This window comes from Micropterus dolomieu, linkage group LG03 (genome assembly GCF_021292245.1).
Source record: "Micropterus dolomieu isolate WLL.071019.BEF.003 ecotype Adirondacks linkage group LG03, ASM2129224v1, whole genome shotgun sequence".
Classification (NCBI taxonomy): Eukaryota; Metazoa; Chordata; class Actinopteri; order Centrarchiformes; family Centrarchidae; genus Micropterus; species Micropterus dolomieu.
Genome location: NC_060152.1, coordinates 9,374,295 through 9,395,918, shown reverse-complemented (window position 1 = coordinate 9,395,918; position 21,624 = coordinate 9,374,295). Strand labels below are relative to the sequence as shown.

Below are 21,624 nucleotides of genomic sequence, written 5' to 3'. Positions count from 1 at the left end.
CACACAGGGCATGAGTGTCCCCAGCCGTGATGTAGCGCGGGCATGGAAAGACACACTGCCTGAACTGCTCACCAGCCATCTCCTCTGCTTCTCCTTCCAGGTAACTAGATCCTCTTGTGGTAGTCTCAAACATGCCAGAGTGCCTGCTGAATAGAAAAAAGCTAATGTGTCCGGTGTGCCGGCGTGCTTATATACACCTCCAGTTACGCCGTCACACGCTACCGTTCCAGCAACGCCAATAGGATTGGAGTAGTTTCATTCATGATTTCAGCCCTGTCACGCCCAGAGGCGTTCCCATAGTGTCGTCACCGACGCAGTTCGAGTTCCCTCGAAGGGGAACCCAGGAATTGGGTCAAAATATTAGCCCTATAACCCAGAAAATGGTTACTCTATGAGAAAATAACCCGTAATTTTAACCCAACACAATTAACCCAGAAAATGGGTTGAAGAAATAACCCAGGAGTTTTTAGTATGTTTCACATGGGGTGGGTTGTCATTTATTCCCCCAGTTATGTCATGGATCATTTGATTTGTTTCAACGAAGTGTCACTTGTCAAGTGTCTCTGCAGTAACTGACACTGATTTTAGCCTAAAACCCACCATAAACATAACTCTGTCCCATTTGTTTGATTGTTTTTCTGCACTGGAATATATAAAAACATTGTAACTTTTTACTATTACTATTTAACTATTACTACTTTGCTTTACTTGGATATTTCTTGTAAGTAGTACTGAAAGCAGTAAGTGGAAAAACGAAAGACTGAGTGGCATCCTCTGCTATTTTAGAAAACACTAGATCAAAGCTTGTTACAAATAATGACTGTTAAAGTGAATGCAAATACATCTGAAAATGTTAGATTTAAAAAAATGACCAGCAACAATCGACAACACTTTTTTGGAAATAAGTAAGGGATATTGAATCTAATAAGAATAAACCCACTGAGGTAATCACTTCCGAAAGTAACTATCGACAAGGCTGATCACAAATGACAGATAAGAAACTTGAAAACAAATATCTGTCAACAAATTACATGTGAACTGCCTGTTGACCCAGTGAAGTCTAATGTGATCAAGCAGTCTGTTTCCTTTAATTACATTCTTCAGTCCATCAGCATGAGCTCTCATGACTTATTGCCAAGATCCTGAATTACTGCGCATAGGCCAGCGAGGAATGCAACTCCATGACGTACCTGCTGCAGAATATTTGAGTTATGTAAAGTCTCTCTCAGTCTCTCTTTTTGTGTTTTTTATTCCCTTTAGCAGCCATGTACGGTAGATCTAGAGCTGTGTTTTTGGCACTGAAGCAAACTTTACCCATTAACTTAGGAATAACAAACTGAAGCCTGAAGCAGACTTACTCATTAACAGTCGTGTGAATGATATAAGCAGCAGTCAAGATCACACATTGGCCGTGATGTTCAAATTTATGCTGAAGAAATCTAACAGAGAGGCATGAACACATTTTCATTGAAACACGGGGAAGAGACTGCTCCCTTTTGTAAAGCATGTTGCTGCCCGAGGCACAGTACAGCGATACATTAAGCTTGGGAACATCTTCAAACTGCATGAGTGAATGCCACTGCTGAATTTGAATTGAATTGTCTAAAACATGATATGGTGCCTGTACCTGACACCCAGTTTTGGGACTGGGTCAGACATCTAATTTACCAGTTAGTGTGTTACTCACACAGATGTAAAGGTCCTTGAAAGGAACAACAGTCACTCCATTAACTCCAGAAGAGCTGAATTGAATTGAATTGAAAGGATTAGGCCTGCTGTAATATCCTCTCATTCCCCAAAAGGTGTCTCCACGCACCTGCGCAGACAGACCAGACATGATGCTAGACAGAAACAAAGGTTTAACGTGTGATGAGGAGCTACAAGTAGACCAGCATTTTCATAAAATGATTTTCAGATTTACCATCAGACTTTTACTCCTTAAAATTATGTTTTTATGTTTTCTTGATTTTGTTTTCACCAAGAAATTGCTTGTGTCTAGGTTGTATTGGCTGACAATTGGGAAAACGAAGTGACATAACAAGACACAAATTTTAAGACAATATTTAACAGTTCAGAATAATTCTTATTTGACTCATAAAGACCAACTCCCCTTAACAGTCTTGTACCACAATTACTCTACCTCCTGACAACCTCCGTCAACTCCCTATCAAGTGACACTATCTACTCCACGACATCTCCTCACCAACCACCTATACAGCCAGACAGACTGTGACACTCCAGATTCCCATGTCGGAAATAGAGATGGACAGAAGAACGACGACTCCAAAGAAAAGCAGCATGCAAAGGAACGCAGGAATTTCTGTTGGGTGGGGGCAGCAAAAGAATGACCAGCCGAAGGAGAGACGGAGGGGCATTAATGACATCTTGATGACAGGCTGGATGGGGGTATGCACGGCTCCTGCAGGAGCAGAGGAAGAGAAGGGTGTAAGACGAGCCAAATGGACTTGTGTAGCTGTGAATAGATGGCTGCTCTCTTACGCTCCAACCCTGCATGTTTCCATACCTGCACTGATCATACATGATGAGAAACAGGAGCAGTGAAGTCTCCTGCTGTGCATCAATGTGTAATTTCCGACTTGGCTATGTCACGGGCCACTGGGTCCTCCAGGCTCGATTTGCTGGGCATGGATGCATGATCAGTCTGTGATGTATGAGGGCTGTTACTGATGTGGTAGAAAAAACCTGCAAATATCATGTCTTCTCTTTTCCTTTATGTTTCTTGAATTAAAAATGTAGCTGATTTTCCAGATTTTGTGATTTTATTAGGTTCCAAGCATGAAACATGCAAGGACCGTATTGAAACTGAAGGAATTGTTTTTTGTAGCTTAAACATGCTCGAAAACTGATGAAACTTTGCATAAAATTCAAGTCCCACCAAAATGTACGTGTCATATATTTTCATGCATGGACGTGGCAAAATGGCTTACTAGCGCCCCGTAAAGACCAGCCCCTGGGCCATGTTTCTCTGAAATATATTACATTTTTGTGCCAGATGTATCATGTCTCCACCTATGAAAAAGCTCCCTGGAGCAATACCCTAAACCAAACAAGAAGTCAGAGATTTTGGATTAGATGGTAATTTTTAGCAATTTACAGATTCCGTACTTTAATGAACTCCTACTACAGAATTAATCCGATTGACTTCAAATTTTAGCTGTGCAATCTAAAAGCATTGACAATGAAAAGTTGGGCTATCTGTGAGGTTTCATCAAAGTGTGTCCATGGCTTGGCTTCGAAAATCAAGGATTCGCCATGAAACAGGAAATTGTTATGACTTTAGTGTACATGTTCACATCTGTACCAAACTTTACAAACACACATTCATATGCCAACATTGACTCATAGTCATAGTGCTACCTACTGGGAACAGGATATGATAAGTTTTATGCCACATCCACTTGAAAACTGTCTCAGAAAAGCCTTTACACATTGATGGTGCTGTGTTGTGAAGCTTATAAGTTTTCACTTAACGGCTTCACAAAAATAGACACTTGAGATGATGTAACAAGCAGCAAACCCAGTTACCTTTGACTTAGTGCTTCTCAACATCCTGCTGGATAACAGAGAATCTTCATATACTTTGGGATTTTGAAACTTATTGAAGCACATTCATAAATAAAAATAATACAGTGAGTATTTGTCTCCTTGTCCTCAAAAATGTAATTTTCAGACACATTTTTTGAATGCCTTCTCAGTGTCTTGCTGGAGTCGGTTGGTTCTCACGGTGAGCTCTGTGTGTGCACGTGTGTGTTTGTGTGTGTATATATGTGGGTGTGTGTGTTTAGGCTTAGAGGTTGTAGCTGCAGGTCGGGCGCAACAGCAAAGAACAACAACCCTAAACAGCTGTAGCAACAGTAACTTGAGCCTGACAGAGACTCTGTGGAAGACTAAAGAATCGATTAGCATTCCTGCAACCACAATCCCCAAATATACAACCTAAAGATATCACACACACTAGCACTTTTATTGTCTGAGCAACCACAAAAACCAGTGGTCCATAACAACAACTTGACAATCCAGCTTTGAAAAGCAGTGTGATTGATGAAGAACCGTATCCCTCTGGCATATCGCTCTCTTAAAAATAACTCTACAAACTATAATTTTGGAGTCAGAAACATCTCCGCTGCTCAGTTTTATTTTCTATGTCATGTATAGGAATACCAAGGCTCATGTTTTACAGGCTCAGCGCTCCTCTTGGTTGGTGGCTCCTGTCATGTGGAAATAATCAATGCAACCAACAAATGGAGAAAAACACACAAACACACACACACACACACACACACACACACATATTGACTTTAAAATGTATTGACTTGTGTTCACAGGACAATCCTTTAAGCCCTGAGCTCGTGTTAGAGAGTGTCAATAGCTGTAGCAAAATCTATCTATTTACAGCAGACAGACCTACATTTGGAGATGGGTGATCAGATTTCAACAGAGATGGAGATAGATGATGGGTGGCAGGGTGTGTGTGTGTGCTTCTTCGTTTGCGTGCCTGTGCCTGTGCCTGTGTGTATTTGAGTTTTTGGTGGGTTGCGGTGTGGCCAGGAGGGTGGCTTAGCAGAGAGATTACCCCTGTGCTGGGAAATAAAGGGTGGATGGGAGGTGGGTTTTCTTTTCCAAGGGGGCCCCAAATCTGTTCCTGAAGAGCCACAAGATTACAAAACTGAGATTGAGCCTGTAGATTAGAGGGATGAAACGTTCTGTGAGAACCTCCTTAACGCAAGGTGAGAGACTGAGGATTGTGGGTTTTTGAATTATTCACGTCCCTGCCTCCATTCGCCTCCCCTAAAACACCATAAAACCTTTCAGAGAGGCTCTACAGTTAAATAATTACCACCACTCTTCAGATTAAAGAGCAAAAAAGACTATTTTTATTCATATTTTGAGGTAAGTTCTCTAAAATGTTATGTATATGAGTACATCGAAATGATTTTCACTTCCAAATGAGACATCAACCATCAAGCATCAATTATATGTTGCCGCTAAGAACTATTTCAAGCTCCGTAACTTCAAAATATCAACGTTTTTTAAGGATTAATCATCCTGTATCTGAATATTAAGTGACAAGCTTTTCATTGAAAAAAGTATGCTTTTAAAGCCAAACCACACTTTAACAGGGATCCACACATTATCACTTAACAAGGATTAACAAGGCTACAGGTTGCAAGACAGAGGTCATAATAACCCAGTGGAGAGGTAGACTTAATCACGTTGCCTCCTTCTTATCTGTGCAGACATACTGCAAACACTGACGATTAATACTGCCGCCTGCTTTGGCTACGTGTTTGTTTTAGGGGCTCTACTGCTTTAGCTGATAAAACTATCAGAGTGTTGTCTGGTGCAAAGTTTCGGCTAATCTCCCACTCTTCTGCCTGAAAATGACCTCTGTGCGGTAACTGTAGTTCTGAAATGTCCAGTCAGTTAAGTATGACCACATTACTTCTGGGACATTAGCGTAATTACTGTAAACAAGAAGATCCATTAGAGAGAAGAAGAGCTTAGCAGCCTCTGGGGATATTTCATATTGATTGCCTCTGGATCAAATTTCATGTTCAACCTACTAGAAATAATGGTTTACAACATAAATAGACACTGCTGTTAATGACATTGAGCTTAATCTTGGAAATCAAACAAGAGATAAGACTACTGTGAGGGTAGTCTAGGGGCCACGTTAAAGGAGGTTTAATTCTTTGTAAACAAGTACAGTTAAGCTCATGTTCCCTGTTACTCACCAAAACTAATTGTGTGTTTCCTTGACGCCCAATAAACATGTGGAAAACTCTGCCTTCCTCAATATTTGCAACGCTGATTTTTGGAAGAATTCTTCTACCTTCCTAATGCATTGCTTTACTAACAGAACTGGAACCCACTCCTAAAAACATTAACAAAAACTCTACAGAGTACCGTAAACAACAGATTTTCTGTTCTTTGTGGTGGGGTTCGTCTTTTAGCTGTTCAAAAGATTAAACATATTACACCTCAGTTATATCTCTTACATCTGCTGGGAGATTGCATGAGAGCACATGTACAATATTTATGTCTCGTGTACAGCTTGTAAGGAGGACAATGACATATTTTGTTGTGTTGGCTCTGTAGTCCAGCACATTAAATTTGAAATGCTGGCTGTCACCTTTAACTTGAGGGAGTTTATGTCCACACCAGATGAAAAATGTAGGAATTGTGGGTTTTACACAAACCCTCAGTTTTAGGGAAACAAAATTTATGAATGTAATATATGTTTAATATTTGGTGTCGAACTTCCATGGTAATGCTCTACTGGTCCTGTACTGCTGACACATTCTTGTCCTGTTTTGAGGAAGTCTCAACAGGTAAAATACATCCTCAGTTAAAGCTGACTTACTTGGTCATTGAAGAACATTTAATAGTTTTGCCTTAAAAAATCCTTGGTTGATTTGTTTGTGTATTTTGTAGAATCATTTTCCTGGTGCATTGTCTTAAAAATGGGACGCTATGTATGCAGAGGGCTACACTTTTCACCTATGGGTGGACACCCTTAAAAGTAATATCTTTCTACCTTCATAGACATTTAATTTCGTATGAAATGTGGTGGAGGGGAAATAAAACAATGAAAAAGTGTGCCCTTCTAATATTTTCAGACTGCACTATATGCACTATATGTTTGTCTGTGTGCGCATGCTTTCCTTAGACTAGCTGACACATTCTTACCTCAAACAGGTGTGGCAATTGTAGGCAAGTATCTGAAAAGCCTCAGACAGTGTGTTTTTACATCTTTGCACCCGCAGGTTGGTTTCTAGATGGGACTGCTGCTGGAGAGTGTGACTCACCGTGTCTGTTGAGACGCCCGCCACAGCGTTGTCATACCTGAGTGCTACCAGACATGTCTGTCTGGCTTTCATGTAAGAAATGTGTGTGTGAGGGTTAAAGTCAAATATCACCTTCCCTGTTTACTTTTACAGCCCCTGTTCCACAGCTTCACCTGTAAATCTTCTCTCCAACTAACTTCTGGTCCCAGATTTTTTTCAGACAAAACAAACTGGTGGTCGACAACACCTCAGGGCCAAATATTCATCCGTGTTTCTCTCTAGCTAATGCTATTTCACAAGACTGTCAACTTTGGCTGTAATCTTGAAGACACACTTCCCCAAAACTGGCATAGTCCAGTCACTTTGGCTGCACAATTTATGATATGTGTTGGCCAAGAGTAGTTACAAAGGGACAGACGCTGGAAATGCATCAACTTACAACATAATCATATGGTAGTTTGGCCCCAATTTATTATACTGCACTATCTTCTTCAACAGTCCCACTGACATCATGTTTTTCTTTCTTCTTTCAGCATGCCAATCAACAAAGAAATTTGTGTTATGGATAACCAAATTTCCCTCACAAGATTAAGAAATCATCAAAGTATAATACAAATCTAATTTTAATTTTCTTGTTTAGCTTGTCTAAACTTATTTAAGCCTGTACTTAATTTGAAAACATGATATAAAAGCTCTATTCAGAGCACCAGAACACATTTGTAGCATTAACCTGTTGTCATAATTACCTTCTACTATTGCCATATATCATTATTATAATTGCAAAGGTAGTCCCACCACAAAAAAAACCAATCATGTATATCAACAGATTTAACATCTTATCTTCTTTAACCACCTCCTGTCCAGATGAGTCAGCAGAGAGAAGGAAACGCATTGTGGGTTATGTGCAACAATTAAAGCATATTCGCACAACATTGTGGTCTGCTTTTGTTTGAAGTAATTACAGTGTGTGGAACATAGCTCAGGGCAAGGTGTGAAGCAGTTTAGTCATCGTTGTTTCATCAGCAGAAAAAGAAAGTACTGAATGATGTTTTCTGTGTGGGAGGGGGGTGGGGAAATGTTTGCACTATACTGTGAGCCAAAAGTGAACCAAATGGCAAAGGCCACAGGGAGAGAGAGAAAGGGTGCAGTGTTTGTAGAGAATACAGATAATAAAAGAGTTACACATTTTGGGGGCAGCGTGTGAGCATATGTACATGAAAGAATTGGATTTTTTTCAGACTTTTATTCTAATCAGGAGTGGACAAAAGTTGATCGAACCCCAGCTCCTCCTAACACATCCAAATGTCATTGAATCCTTAACTTGATCCTAATATTTGTGTATGTTGGGCAAGGGTGTCACTTTGTGTTGAAAATTGGTGGGGACACATGGCTCAGATTAGGGGTGTGAAGAGACGCTTAGCGTGTGAGACATCACGATACACGATATTAGGTTCACGAGAACAAGATGAAAAGATACTTAAACAGTTTTTTAAATATATCCTCAATGCTGAACTATATGAGCCGGAGGTCGGGGGGGGACCTCCCCTAGGAAATTTTTATCATTAAACACTTCATTTCCTGCATTCTGGTGAATGTTTCTGCAGGAAGTTATGGTGGAAATGTTTTTGTTTATGTAAAAGGAAACACAAAATTCAGGTGGCAAGTAACATTTCAAAATATATTAATATAGGTCAGTGCAGCTCTCAGGCATTCTGTGTTGCTCTCAGATCTGTTTCCCCTGTAGATCAACTTTTCTCATGTAATTTCATCCCTGCTGAGGCAACACATATGTAGGCATGATTTAGTCTTCCCTCCTCTTTTGTCATGTTCACAGGGAAAGAACGGAAATCTCGGTCACAAAGTTGATAAAGTTACTGATTGGTGCTGCACGTTTGGGGGTCATTTTATAATCAGTAGCTTTTTTTTTTTTTCGCAGCTTAAGTTACTTTTTTGGCCAATGCACAATTTGTTTCTTCTATATTTTAATTGCCCTGCGATGGACTGGCGACCTGTCCAGGGTGTACCCCGCCTTTCGCCCGATGTCAGCTGGGATTGGCTCCAGCCCCCCGCGACCCTGTAAGCGGTTGACGATGGATGGATGGATGGATGGATGGATATTTTAATTGCATTTTACATTTTCTTAATGTGCAAATAAACCTTTGCATTTGCATGCATTTTCATATGTTATTTGATTCAGGTCGAGACACATTTGCTTCCGGTAGCAAATTGACCTGCCTCTTTCAGTTCAATCTATTTAACTTTGACACGTCCAATCACAAGGCTCTCCAATGTCCAGCCAGTGGGAGAGAAGGGGTGGGATTGACCTCTCATTCAGGAAATATTGTTTGTTTATGCTAGTGAGAAAACAAGCAGTGGAGAAGGAATGATGTTGTTATGCTGTATGAGTACGACAAAAGTGACAGAGGTTAAAACAGTAAAATGTTTGATAAAATGCTGTATAATTCACAACTTTGTGGGCTGTTGTTGTTAGCCCGCTAGCCATGCTAGCCCAGCAGGAACTCCATGCTCCATGCGAGTAAAGTTCGCCTGGTGGAGATCCCAATCAAGCCCAGCTTCACACAGTCCAGAGATGAGGTCTGATCAGGCAGATTGGGTAAAACCTCTGTAGGGGTGTAGGCCTTTAAGAAGGAGACACACAACACAAAATAAAGGCTGGCTATAATCCCACTTTGGTCCTCTTAGGGGATTTTAAAGATACTGGAGAAGCTCTTTGAAGACTACTCTGTGTAACAATGTGCTCAGTGTGAATTGTGAAACAGCTAAAAGTTATTAGGCATCTGACCAAAACCATAAAATATGAATGTTCCATCCAGAAAGCTGTTGCATTTATTGCAACTTGGGAACCCACTTGATTATCTTTGTAATTTTGCCACAACAGAATAACTTATGAGCAGATATTTTCAGATTAACCAAAGGATCAGATGACTGTAATGTGGTGATAAACCCACAGAGAAATATCATCCTACTCTACAGTTCTCCTCAGCTCTATGGAACATTTCAACATCTTTAAAGTAGAGTAAGAGTAGGCTAATATAATTTAGCATTGTACTCCAGTAACATTGGTGGACTCGCAATGGATTGTCAAAAAAAAAAAAAAAAAGGATCAAAAAGTGATGCATCAAAACCAGATGTCTTTTTTTCCTACATAGCTCCTACACCTACCAAAATACAACTCAAACGCAAACCGGTTAACTAGTTGGAATTTTGGGGTATGTTAGCAGCTAGGCTAATGTAGCCTCGTTCTGCTAGTGTTAAGTGGAGATCAGAGGGTAAGCTCACCTCCTTCAAAGATCATACCATTTTTACTTTTGAAACATGTAGTCTTCAACCTTTAATTAGTCTTCACACAGCTCCCTGTGGAACCACAAAATACTTTATACATCTAGTAACATTTTATAGATATTCTTGCTCAAGAGCTCATAGAGACCAAAACAGAGCTAAAATATATGTAAATTTTGAACTTACATTTGTCAGGTGGCCAGAAACACAACTCCAAATAATGATAATGTTGCCCCATGTCTGCTTTGTGTATAAGTAGGCACTCAACTTAAAGTGGTAATATGTTAGTGTTTTGTTTACATCTTCTGCTACCCCCAAGAAGCCAGTAACTCAATTAGGCTAATGCTGCTTTAATTTTTTCCTGTCCAAACATAGTTGGGTACAATACTTACATTTTCTTAAAGGTATAGAATTAATGACATTAGATTTTACTACAAAAACACAGTATAAGTATCTGAAAAACTGCTGAGAGTCCTTTATTTTTGTTTTATTTCTTCTTATGAATGCCTATGATGATAAAAAGAAGCCCCATAAGACACAATTTAAAAGCAACCTAAAACATGACAGACTGCTCGTCCATCCAGTTTTGTCTCTCTGTAAACTACAAATCATAAGTTTAGGATGCTTTCATGCTCTACAAACCCCATTTCCTCACTTGGTGTCATAAAACTGCAATATGAACCTCAGCACTGCACACAAGCATCAAATAGTCATAAGCATTTGTCAGATTTCACCCAAACAAGCCACTCTCATGACCCTTTTTGAGGAATACATTTAAGCTTTTGGGGAATAAATTTCTCTCCCAAGCTTTTTTTATATGTCCACAAAGATGAACATGTCGCTTAGTTGTGAGTGGGGAAAGATCTTGCTTTGACTCAAACTAAGGCTGACAACTGTGGAAGTTTGTACAAAACTACTGAGACTCACCGACTTTCACAAGATCCACGATGACAGCCTGAAATCTGACTGACAGTGGAAACACATGGAAATAATAGAGGCTGGTCAGCTAAAAAAAGTTTGAACTTGAGCTTTGGGTGCATTTGCTTTTTTTAAAATCAGAGTGTACAGTCAATTTCAAATGGAAATGTCAACAAAGGCCTCTAAATTAAAAAGGAAACTGTATTGTATATGAGTAAACTTGGCACAGTATGAGAGGAAATGGGTGTAAATCAGGGAAAAAACAGGAAACAAAAGAGGAGAAAAATAGAGATCAGAGAGGAACATTTAAGTATTATTGAAAGGGAATATGACCCAATTCCTGGCTCTATTATATGTGATGGCTTTAGTGTGTATATGTGATAAAGAGGATGGGCAGCAAAACAAGGCAGAGGAAGAGAGGGGACAGACGTTTTACAGTCAAAAGGCAAAGGGAGCCCCCTGCTGGTTAGAGGAACGGATTAAAACCATGCTGTGGAATTTGTGTGGATTTAGTCACAATTTAAATTCTGGACTTAAGAGCCAAATTACACAACAGACAAAAACAGAAGAATACTGGAAATAACAAAGACCAGCATGGGGTAACATATGGCCCTGTGTATTTTTCTGATGTTATTCGTATTTTGTTTTTTTTATTACCCGAGATGTCCCCTCGTTGGGTTAAAGAATAATACAAAAATAAATAATTGTCTGTGTGACACTGTTCTCTACCCATGCTGTTTGTGATTCATGAAAAGCAATTAAAGGCCTTTCAAATAGTTCTGCTTTCGAGGACAAACTCTTCTATGTTTTTGAAATTCTACATGCTAAATGTCAAGAAGCAAAGCAAACATTTGAACCTCTGAAATGCAGTACCTACATCAGTGTTTTTTGCTAGAGATCACTGATTATACTGTAGCGTGACTGAGACTATTTGTAGCACAGAAAAGTCCATACATTAGCAGTCACAGCAGATCTTTTCTTAAAACACTAATTAAGTGAACATGGTTTTACTACACCCTGACGTTTGAGCACCTCCCTTGTCACAGCCCACGTGTCTGGCTTCCTGTGGTGCTCTGCTGTTGTTCTTGCAAAAGCCTGGGTAGGTTTTCAATGCAACTAGCTGCACCTGAAAGAGGGGAGTGGTAAAAGGCACAAAAGGTCTGCTCTCCCATGTAGAGCCCTCGCTTTGTGGGCAGCCTTAACATAGCCTGATGGCCTCTTCATCTGTGTAGTTTAATTTAGGTTTACATAATGTAACAACACTTATGTATGCATATTTTAATTCATCCATACATTCTTTACACCCCTGACTCCTTCTATATTGCCACACCACACATATGATAATTTCAAATACTAATTATTTAATTTCAGCTTGTCTGCTTTGCATATGTTAATTACAGACTAAAGCTGCAAAGTGTGTTAGGTGCATCTCACTTATCCTCTATTGTTTCTCTGTTTATTCTCTTTTCAAAATAATTGTAACTCAATTATTTGCTCAACCCCTCAGCCTGTTTTTATTTTCCATTTAACTCTTTTAACCCTGATTATACACTGCACTGTAACTTTTACTGTCCTGTTTTACCCTGCTTATTATTATTATTATTATTATTTTAATCCTGTTTTTATTTTCTATTTCACCAAAATTATATTTTAATGTGTATTTTTTCAATTTCCCTATGTTGCTTTTATGTTTAATGTAAAGCACTTTGAATTGCCTTGTTGTTGAAATGTGCTATACAAATAAACTTGCCTTGCTTCTATTAGAACTGCAACACCCTTGTGTAAAGACTTACCACTACATTTATTATTGTAGGTGCAATAAACTGTCTTGGTCTTTCTTGTTAAAAAGCATTTGAATAGAAGTGGCTCACTCATGCGTTGTCAGACCATTTAGTGCAGCAGCCTTTATTGTATCATACCAGAAAACAAAACAACAAAATAAAACATACGACAAGATCAAAACCAAAGTCTGAGATAAAATGATATTCAAAGCCTCGTTTCGTTGATGTCACAAAATTAGGAATGTTCAAAAGCTCACACTTTGCACATGTAAGTCTCAGTTAAATCATCATGTCAGCGCACCTGACGTTATCTCACCACACACACATTCATATTTTACACATTTTATATAATTGTGCACAACAGAGGAAGCGGTGTATAAACATTTGTAATAGTTATGTCGCACTGCCAAATCTCCTGACTGAAATCCCCTGCCCTCTGAACAGGTTAAGTGAGATAATCCTCAACTAATCCAGCTATCACTGCCTTTAATCTCTTAATCCAGTTTTTGCTAAACTACAGATTGAATCAAGTTTGCTGACAGGTGTGAAGGCCCCTTTTTGTGGTTTAAAAAGCACATTGGGAAACTAGATATCATCATATAACCTAGACTGAAGAACCTGATATGTAGACTGAATTGTGCAGCCTACATATCAGGTTCCAAACTGGATTGAGTAATACATCTGTTGTATTCACGTCTAACATCTAGAGCTCTTGTTAGCTATTAGCTCTGTAGGCAGATATGCATAGTACACCAACCTCATCTCCAAGTAATAATAAAGAATTTGTATTTGTAATCTGTAATAGTACACTAGCGGTAATATATTCAAGAGTATGTCAATCTTTGGTCCAGGCCCTAACTTTGTGTCTCTAGATGCACAGACAGGGACATTTATATTTGGGTCTATAGGATCATGGGAAAGTAAAGGGGGAAAACACTGGTTTATTGTACCTTTATACGTTCATTGTGATGTGACATTTATGGGAGAGTTCAATAGTTCAGAATGTGATAAAAAAAAAAGGGACTTCTACAATAGCTGTTGCAGTTTAGTTACAGGACATCCTGTGTAAAATAGGCCCTCCTCCTAAACTTCCTCCACACTCCTACAGTCTAGCCCCTTCATCATATTGTTTATATTCTCCAGATTCCTTCCATCATGAAAAGCTAGTTACTCTTGGTCTTCAGCTCTGCCAGCTTGCTGGTGACAAAGTTCCACTTGAAGGATGTGTCCTCGCTCCCTCCTCCCATCGAGACGTATTTGGAAAAGCTGTTGTTGCTGCTCCGTCCTCCTCCTCCTTCACTCTCCTCTCCCTGAGTGATCTGCCCATCCTGGCTCTCCTCCCCTCCGGCCTCTGTCACCCCCGCCTCACCCTGCTCTGCTGCCACCTCGTTTGCTGCAGCTTCCGCCTGCTTCTTGGCAGCCCAGTTGGCCGCAAAGTTATCCCAGAATGCTGAACGCTTACTTGGTCGAGGAGGCGGCTCCTCCGGTTTCACTGCAAGTGGACTGAGAAAATAGTGCGGTTAACTTTAGGAGTCAGTCAAGTGTAGGTGGGTGCTTTGGCTTGGAATTCACCATTGTCAACTAACCGTTAGGTCTTCTGATTTTAGATTTTAATTCTAGTGCTCTGCTCATTAGTTATACTGACTGATATTAAGCTACTGATGGTAAGTTTATTGTAGGTTGCAGTTTAAATCAAACAGATCTGCTCTGAAGAAAGAAACAATAAAGATAAGTTGGTGGACAAACTGGTTAAAAATAAAGTTTGACTGCAGTGAAAAAGTGTAAGGCGAGAAGAGACAGTATTACTAGCAGCCCAATTGAATACTAAGCATTCAAAGCAATCCTACTACCATCTACCATCGAGTATTGAAACTGGACTAAATTTGACATTTCTAAAGTTAAACATCTTTAGATTTCTAGGTTACATATAATTCTTGTTTTTAACAGCATTACAATCACTATTTTAATGTGTAGTTAGTTAGATGAGAAGATCAATATCACTCTAAATATAAACTCCACTAAATATAAACTCCAGTCAGCAGCTGGTCAGCAGCTTAGCTTAGCATAAAGACTGGAAACAGGGGGAAACAGCTAACCTGCCTCTGTCTAAATGCAACAAAATTCTCCTACCAGCTCTTCTAAACTACAACCTATCAATTTGTAAAGTTTGATTTAGAGAGATAAAAAGTGTTAATTAGTGATGTTAGTTTGTTACCTTTGGACAGAGCCAGGCTTACTGGTTTCCCCTGTTTCCAGTCTTTATACTATACGATTTCTGTATCAATCTGATGGCAGGAAAGCAAAACAGCAAATTTCTGCCACAACTACTTTAGAAATAGTCATGTACAGTAAATACTGTTATGGCAATAGTCATATCTAACCTAGAAGTCTATTGAACTTTGACTTTTCAACCAAAGTGTGCCCAGACTTACCCTAAATCAAAGCTTAAGTCTTGCAATATATTGTTTCAGGTATATTTGGATCAGACTTCCTTTTTTGCATTTGTATGCAACAGTATGTGGGCATCTTTTAAGTGTTTTATAATTAAAACTCCAATTTGATAAACAGACACAGACAGAATTTCATGACTTTGTGATTTGAATAAATATCACACACAAAAACTGGAAAAAAAATTCCATATAGTTCACAAATCAGCCCCTTTACCCTCAAACCCCACAGATGGTACAAGGTGCTAGAATGCCATTCGACCAGGAATAAAGACGACAGATGTTAACAAAAGACAAAGACTTCCACTCACTGGTCGGCGACTGGCGCACTCTCGGTTTCCTCTAGAAGCTGGTGTTCATCGTCTTTGTTGAAGAGAGCTGATAGCCTGTTCCAGCTTTTAGTCCCGGCCCCCTGCATCTGGACTCACAACCAACCACACACATAGGGTCAAAGGCCAAAGCAGGTATATATTTAAGTGTTTTCAGAGGATCAGCTGAACAAGAGCTGTCCTCTCTCATACTTATAGAGGAAGCCTTTTTTAAATGATTTTACAACCACCATTATGACAGTTCTCATTACTGATACAACACTGAAGCTGTGGGGTATAGTTAATAGTTACACGACCACATTAAAACAAGCATTTGTCTTGGAATATGAAATGGTGAGAGCTGTCAATGTTCACATACTTTCTTGGCCAACTGGGATACAGTGTTGGGTCCCTCATCCTCCTGCACTGGACTCATCACATCATTCTCCACCTCTGTGACCTGAAAAAAAAGACAAAATGGATGTACCTTATCAGTCCACACAGCAATGAGCTGAATATATTTACAACATTGGCTACTTTCTGATGTTAACAAACTCGCACAGAATTTGTGTACATTAGTCGCCATCTAGTGCACACTGTGGCTGCTACAACCTGGAGAAAACCCAGGAGAAGATCTTAAAGCATCTGAATCAAGAAATGTTCATCAAGAAGATGGAAAAAAAACATATGTTTGTATTTAACATCTTTGCATTTACATAATTTGTTTTTGGTTTATGCCAGGAATATACTTGAATAGTGAAAAGTCAGTGTACTTTTAGACACATGTTTATGGTAATAGCCTACACTTTAGTTGTCTCTGTTATGGCAGAACATTGTGTCCTCTTACATTTAATCTTTCATGTATGATCTTTTAATATTATTATTATTATTACTATTCTCGTTATGGCTTATAGATATATGTATTGTGTTTTTTTTCCCTTAACCTTTTCCTCTCCTATACTCCTTAAATTTACTAGGGTTTAGGTCAGAGCTGTGGGATTGTTTTGGTGTTTTCCTCTCTTGTTGTTTCTCTCCTGGAATGTTCATTCAAGGCTGAGTGAGGATCTCTGTTCACCAAAACATAGAAACCTACAATGTGTAAATGATGATGCATCCCTTTGCTCTGGACCAGCTGTATATGTGCTTATGTACTTCTCTGTTTATTCTCTTTTGTTAAATAAATTCTTCAAAGACGTTGGTTGTTACTCAATTATTTGCATAATCCCTCACCAGGAATATCATTTCCACGACAGTCTCCTATTTCTCGAGAATGTGTGGAGCAATTTCTACTCAAACAGCAGCGATGACAACTCTGCATGTAGTACATCTAAATGGAAACTATCTCTTGAAACACACACATTATTCCCTGTGGTAGATGCCCTGGCACACCCCTATGCCCCGGCTATCGGTCTCATCCCCCCCTGTCAGTCAGTCAGTGGAATGCCAACTAATCCGTTTGTTCAGCTCGCGTGCAAGATCGAGTTTCTAGGCCCTCCAGAGATCTGGGTCAACATAACACTATGTGTGTTTCTTTGGTATCAAACCTTGGATGGAGTCACAGTTGTCACAATGAGGCCATTAAAACCAGTGGAGAAAGAAGTTGTCAGAAACTAAGTACCAGTACAACATTGCAAAATACTCCATTACAACTAAAGGTCCTATGTTTAAATTAGGCCTACTATTACTGATGTAATAGTGTGTAAGTAGCATTTTACTGATATAGCTGGTGGAGATGGAGCTAGTTTTAATTACCTAATACAGCTTGATAGTTTAATCCAGGGCTGGAACCCCTTCAAAGGGCTGCAGGATGCACCTGAGGGGTCGTGAGTTGATGAATGGTGCAGGAAAGAATAAACAACAAAACTCAGCTATACAAATGTCTATTAGGTACTTTATTGGATTTTTCTGAAATTTTTGCCTTTTGAGGTGAAATATTGCACACTTTTACCTTGAACATTTATTCAAATGAAACCATCTGAGAAGTTACAAGGAAATGTCTGGAAGGGGTCACCAGCCAAATAGACTGGAAACCACTGATTTAATCTTTAACAATGCACTTGTTTTAGCTTATCCTCATAAAATAGTAATCTGAAAAGTAACTAAAAGTAATGGAGGGAAAGGTACAATATTTCCCTCTGAAAATGCAACGGACCAGAAGTATGAAGTGACATAAAGTATCTCAAAATCTTTACTCAGGTAATGTAGTACTTTTTAGTACTTGGTAACTTTCCACCACTGATGAAAACATTGATCACATCTTGTAATGTTGGCTTGATGTACAGTACTTCAGCTACAAGGTGCTTTATTGGTGCTGTGATCTGATACTGGATTTCATCTTTGACAGTGGAAACAGAAAATTTCACAGAATATCCGCATACCAATATTCTGTCAAAATTGCATAAAATACACAAGTGGAAGTATTGCGTAGGCATAACTTTTGCCTTAAATTTCCCTTTGCACAAAAAACAAAACAGCTCGTCTGACCCTGTGATGAATAAAAAATGATCAGGAAACACAACCTGGTGACTTTCTGACTTCAATGCCAACAACCACATCACCTTTCTGACACTTTAATACACACATATCAATCAGTGAGAGTAACAAAGATGGAGAAAGTTGAAAATGATGTACCTCTTCAGCAGTGTCCTCCTCATACTCAGGGTTAATGGTCTTCAGCACTTTGCTCTTATATACCTTCCACATTGGATTCATACTTGCTCAAATAGCTACTCAACCCTCAGGGCGAAACCTGTGAAGACCGCTTTATGCCTCTGTGGTCCACCCTCCACCAAGTCTCCACTTCCAGCTTCAGCTTGTCTCAGTTGGGCCAAGTTTGACCTTTTTCCATGCGTACAGTTCTCAGTAGCTCAGTATGGTTCAGCACCGAGACCCGCACTCTTTCATAGCGTTTCTCCTGGTCAGATTACGTCTATCTCGTCAAACCAACAGGGTTGACAGCTCCTTTCGTCCCTACAGAGTGTCTGAACAGGTAAAGCTAGGAAGCTGTGCTGTTTGTGCATGCGCCCAGGCAGGTGTACACACACACATACACACAGACTACATTCAGCGTCACGGTTCAGAATCCCTGCCTTGGTTACCTGGAAACAGGTGTAGATTTCCTCATGCATATTTCAGAGGGTCTCTTTCCCTGAGCCAGAGGTCCATTGTCAGCCAGTGTTGGTAGACTGGCTCCTGTAACCCTAATGCACATGCACACACACACACGCACAATATTGACATGTTTGTGTTATATTTTTGTGCTACAGCAGCTCAGTGCCTCAAACAAGTTCCTGTTTTCTCATAACCGATGTACCTTCCTTCAAAATTAGCTGTTTCAGTCAAAGTTGGGTATTAACTCAAGTACCTTAGCAGACAGAAATATAAAAAGCAGGAAGGATTGTTTTGAAACTTGCATTAATTACCTGGGATCTGTAACTCCCTATGAATTAACTCTGTAAACATTTTTATTTATGGAAAGTTTATACGCTCTCACCAAAAAACCCATTTATATTCCATTGTTACCTGGTCACTTCCTTGACCAAGTCCTGCCCTCTGCTCTCATTGGTCGTTGCAGCGTATCAGTCAAACACCAACCAGTTTCAGGTACATCGCAAGGTTTTTTGAGACTGGGTCACTTGGCAACCTGAGAGGGCCGACGAGTGTCGTGTAGATAAAGAGAGATATATAAAGCTTTGATGACTGATTGGGTTTCACCAGCCACCCACAACAATCCAGCTGACTACAGAGATCCACACAGCTTTGCTTATTCGCTTAAACACGTATTCTAATAAGAAACAACCACATTTAATGCCAACTCAAAATTATTCTCAGTTATCTCTTTTATTGCACTGATGATTGCAGCATTGCAAGAACTCTATATTGATTATAGCAATAGTGATAAAGTACTTGTGCACTTGCTATAAATTTAAACGAAGCAATCCAGTGGGCCCTTGACGATAATCTTGATTATACACCTTGGAAATTTGATCTAACCAGTCCTATAGCTCTCTTGTTTCTGGTTTTGATTACCATACAGAGTTGGACAGTAATGAAGCTGTAAGGCCGGGCAAATCCATAAGATCAACATTAATTATAAATGTGGGTCTACATCTATGCACATATACTGATGGATGTTGGTTCTTTGAATAGCAACCAGTTTGTGGCCGGACCAGCTCACGTTTCAGACTGGAAAGGACACACCCAAGTAGTTAACATGCCGAGGCAGTGCATTATTATGGTGGGAGTACGGCTTGGCATACACTACATATATATGCCATGTTATAAATACAAAAAGGATTATAGATTAAAATTTTGTGACATGGCTAATGACAGTTACGCAGTAGGCATTAAACATACAATAATGTGTATATATTTCCCTCTCAAATCTAGTAGAAGAGTAGAAGTATGAATTAGCAAGAAATGATAATGGTGATGTAAAGTAAAAGTGCTTCAATCATGTTTTTATGTACAGTACTTCAAAAATGTTCAGTACTTGAGTGAATGCACTTCACTTACTTTCCATCACTACTTTACAAGGTGTGTGAATGATCGTGGACATAGTATGTGAGATATTTACACAAGCCAAATTCTATCTCTAATTTAAATGGTGTCCATCGAAATATCAGTAGATACTTGACAAAATTCTTGTCATCGGAGGGAGTTTTCTTCATGTGAAATAAAAGCTCAGATGTGGCTGTAAGCTCCATAAAAATAAGTGGACTTTCAGATAAGTTTTTTTTAATAAACCAAACTGCTGTTTTCAATGTTAAGAATTAACCTTCGAGCTCAGTATAAATTGCAGAAAAGGTCATGTTCACAATATGTGAGCATATTTTAAAATCTGTTATACCAAAACAGTTTTTTGCCATGTTATACAAACAGAACTGGCATTACGTTTCTGCTCAGTTAGAAGTATTTGATACATAATAGTATCAGAGAGTAGAACTACTACATTGGAGGGTAGCACTTTATAATAACTACACACTATAAAGCATTAGTAAATAAGGAATTCATCATTTATAAAGCATTATTCATACATTAAAACACATTAGTAAGTCATTCATAAACACAGTTATAAATGTTTTATTCTTTATTAATAAGCTCATCTATCATACTTTATACATGATTGGTTCACTATTTATAAATGAAGTATTATTTTAATGACAAACCATTTATATATGAGTTGTTAATGGTTAATAAGATCATTTTGAAAGTGTAAGAAAAAGAAGACCATTTAGAAATTGTCTAACAGTGCGTGTTCATAGATGTTTTATGACACTTAATAATACTGCAATTCATGATTAATTCTGGTAGTTACTAATGGTTAGTAAAGTATTTTGCATGAGCTCATCTAAAGTGAGGACTATCTATGACTCATTAACAATTTACCAATGAAATTTAAAGGCAATAGATATTCTCTAAACATTTGTTAATAAAGTATTTCATGATTAATTCAGGTATTTACAAAGCATTTATAAGTTGTTAATAAGTACTTTGTGTGAGCTCATCTAAAGTGAGGACTATCTATGCCTTACAAAGCATTTACAAATGATATTGTAACACTCAAGAATCAGTTTTCTTCTAAACAGAAAAAGGAAACTGACACAACACAAAGGGATCCAGAACATATTATTTATTACATAATGCCTTTCACCCATTCATTCACAAAAAAACACAACACGAGAGACTATTGCTGCATAAACTGTACAACTGTTGATATAAAATTAACAATCTACAACCCAAACCGTTCTCACTCCCAAGTCGTCACATATGGACCAATGGTCAAGACCCCTTGTTGTCACTCTATAACACACTTGGGAGCCCCTTAGCATCATAGTTCAGCGTACTGGGGAAAGCCCTGTGGCATTGTTTTTGAATGCTAAAGACAGGTGTAGAATATTTAACACTAGTGTAGCACTTTAGCTAACTTACCAACCTAGGTTCAGAGGAGTAGTGTTGGGGAAAGAAATAGACTGTGTGTGATTAAAGAACAGTGGGCAGGTTTATTACAGAGACTTTAACACTCTCATAGTGCACCAACCATGTTTGAAACAATCCCCAG

The 21,624-nt window shown here is 38.9% G+C and overlaps 1 protein-coding gene across 1 annotated transcript; it reads right to left on the bottom strand.

Moving 5' to 3' along the window:
• Positions 1-13,971: 13,971 nt before the first annotated feature.
• On the bottom strand, positions 13,972-18,275 carry LOC123968030 (uncharacterized protein C1orf232). Its single transcript, XM_046044500.1, has 4 exons — positions 18,195-18,275; positions 15,943-16,023; positions 15,567-15,673; positions 13,972-14,311 (listed from the first exon to the last, which is right to left on the bottom strand). Exons 1-4 carry the CDS (start codon positions 18,273-18,275, stop codon positions 13,972-13,974), a joined length of 609 nt encoding a protein of 202 aa, XP_045900456.1.
• Positions 18,276-21,624: the final 3,349 nt, after the last annotated feature.